The 2116-nt window shown below is 51.4% G+C and overlaps 1 protein-coding gene across 1 annotated transcript; it reads right to left on the bottom strand.

The window, feature by feature from the left end:
- Positions 1 to 376: 376 nt before the first annotated feature.
- On the bottom strand, positions 377 to 1405 carry LOC127779743 (3'-5' exonuclease-like). Its single transcript, XM_052306639.1, has one exon. The coding sequence runs from the start codon at positions 1289 to 1291 to the stop codon at positions 692 to 694; it is 600 nt and encodes a 199-aa protein (XP_052162599.1). The 5' UTR covers positions 1292 to 1405; the 3' UTR covers positions 377 to 691.
- Positions 1406 to 2116: the final 711 nt, after the last annotated feature.

Consider the following 2116-nt stretch of genomic DNA (forward strand, 5'->3'; position numbering starts at 1 on the left):
TTTTCTTCAAACTTTCAATTTTTCCATCACATCAAAACTTACATACACACACAAACTTCCAACTTTTCCGTCACATCGTTCCAATTTCAATCAATCTTCCAATTTTGGCGTGAACTAAACACACCCTATGTTGCATTGCACACAATGTGATGCAAGTGGCTATCACAGTAAGAGACCCAACCCAAGCAAAACAAAGATATTATGCCTAATTTTAACCGATGTTCCAAATTGCTAGGCAATTCAATGAATGGATAATCTAGCACACCATTGTAGAACAATTTGAGCAAAGGAGCCATTTCCAGTTGATGACATGATCTGCAAGCAGTATCATCTAGCACAGATATAAAAAAACAGCACTAAAAACGCATAAAGGATCGGCACTGGAAATTTTCATTAACCATAGTCTAGATCAGAAGATCGGCACAACGTTTTTTCATCCGATTCTTCAATTCCTTCAGTACTAAACATAAAACCCATAACACCTCAAATCTGATAAACCCTTGCCTAACATCACGAGAGAGCAAGAGAAAAATGCAGCAACAACTGAATCTAGGTAGCCTAACACATTACGAGAGAGCAGGAGCGAAATGCAGCAGCAACTGGAATCTAATCTAGGTAGAATTAGGCAGAGAGGATGCGAGCGATTGCGGTACGTGCCACGGCGACCGCCTCGATCGACGATCTATCAGTATCAGGCGCGGAGCAGCCTCCTGCCGACCTCGAAGGAGACGTAGGCGTCGATGCAGGCGTACCGGATCTGCTCGTTGGAGAGGCAGGAGGCGTCCCAGCGGCTCATGGTCACCCTCTGCGGCTTGACGAGGTCGGCGCCCATGACGGCGCGCACCACGGCCTGCAGGCCGGCCTGGCTGAGCTCCGGGCGGCCCAGCCTCTGCGCCGCGAGGGGGCGAAGGTCGGCGGTGTTCGCCACGGTGAGGCCGTGGTCGTCGCTCAGCCGCTCGGCGTCCTTGTCCACGCCGACGCCGACGAAGCAGTCCGCGGCGCCGGAGAGGAAGCGGCGGAGGGAGCCTGGGACGTAGTCGGCGTAGAGGAGCTGGAAGATGAGGCACCTGCGGTCGACGCAGAGCTGCAGCAGCGCGACGGGGTTCTGCGCGGGGCCGTAGCTGGGGCGCCACTCGACGTCGAGCCCCACGATGAGCCCGGGGCCGTACGCGGCGCGGACCTCCCGGAGCCACCCCTCCACGGCGGCGCCGGAGGACGTCACGGTGGTGGTGATCACGGCGTCGCCGAAGGCCACCTCGGTGACGTACGTGTCGGTGTCGGCCGCCGCCATGTGGATCGCCTCGCCTGCGGCGGCTGCGGTGCGGAGACGACAAGGGTCAAGAGGGTTTTGGTTTGGGGGAGAAGAAGAGGGGAAGCAGCGAGTCGAACGGTGATTGAGGAGGATGAGGCGCAACGGGCAGGTGGCCCCCGTATATAAAGGCTTGGACAGCTGGACGCCTGGACATGAAGCTCGCAAATTCCTTCGCAATTCAAACCGGAGGGCGCCCATCCAAATATTTTCCAATGTATAGAGAAATTTACGAAACAAAAAGAACCTAAACCAAATACTAGTACTGTACTACTACTCCAATGTGAGAAAAAAAAATTAGCTGTAGGAGAAGTAGTAATTCAAATTTCAAAAATAATGAAAGATATCAGAGAACCGTACTACTTTTTGGTAGACTTCGGTAGGGGGTAGTTTTGCTTTTTGGATTGGCACTGTAGCTTGCGGGAGATCAGAGAACAGAGCGAGCGAATCACGTTGTCAGACGAGAGTTTGACCCATCTTATCTAACGTACAGTACGCTCTTGGCTTGCTGGGCCCTGGGCTCAACAAAATGATGTGTTCACGTCCTGTTTGACCATTGGCACGTGCCGTGTCACGCCTGATTGCAAAGCCACAATGTTGGGGCGCCTTTTGGCAGGTAGTACTAGTATTACTCTAATTTCTTTCAAAATTCTTAATTTTAATTAGCACCTGTTTATATTTATCCACTTGCACCATCCGTACCATACAAAGTTAAAAACCACTTCAAATTTAGATGAGTGCATTCATCCTTAGAAATTGTCCTTTTGGACTTAGAGAGGACGCAGTTACACTTACACCCTACTCGAC

The sequence above is a fragment of the Oryza glaberrima genome, chromosome 1 (assembly GCF_000147395.1).
Source record: "Oryza glaberrima chromosome 1, OglaRS2, whole genome shotgun sequence".
In the NCBI taxonomy this organism is placed as follows: domain Eukaryota; kingdom Viridiplantae; phylum Streptophyta; class Magnoliopsida; order Poales; family Poaceae; genus Oryza; species Oryza glaberrima.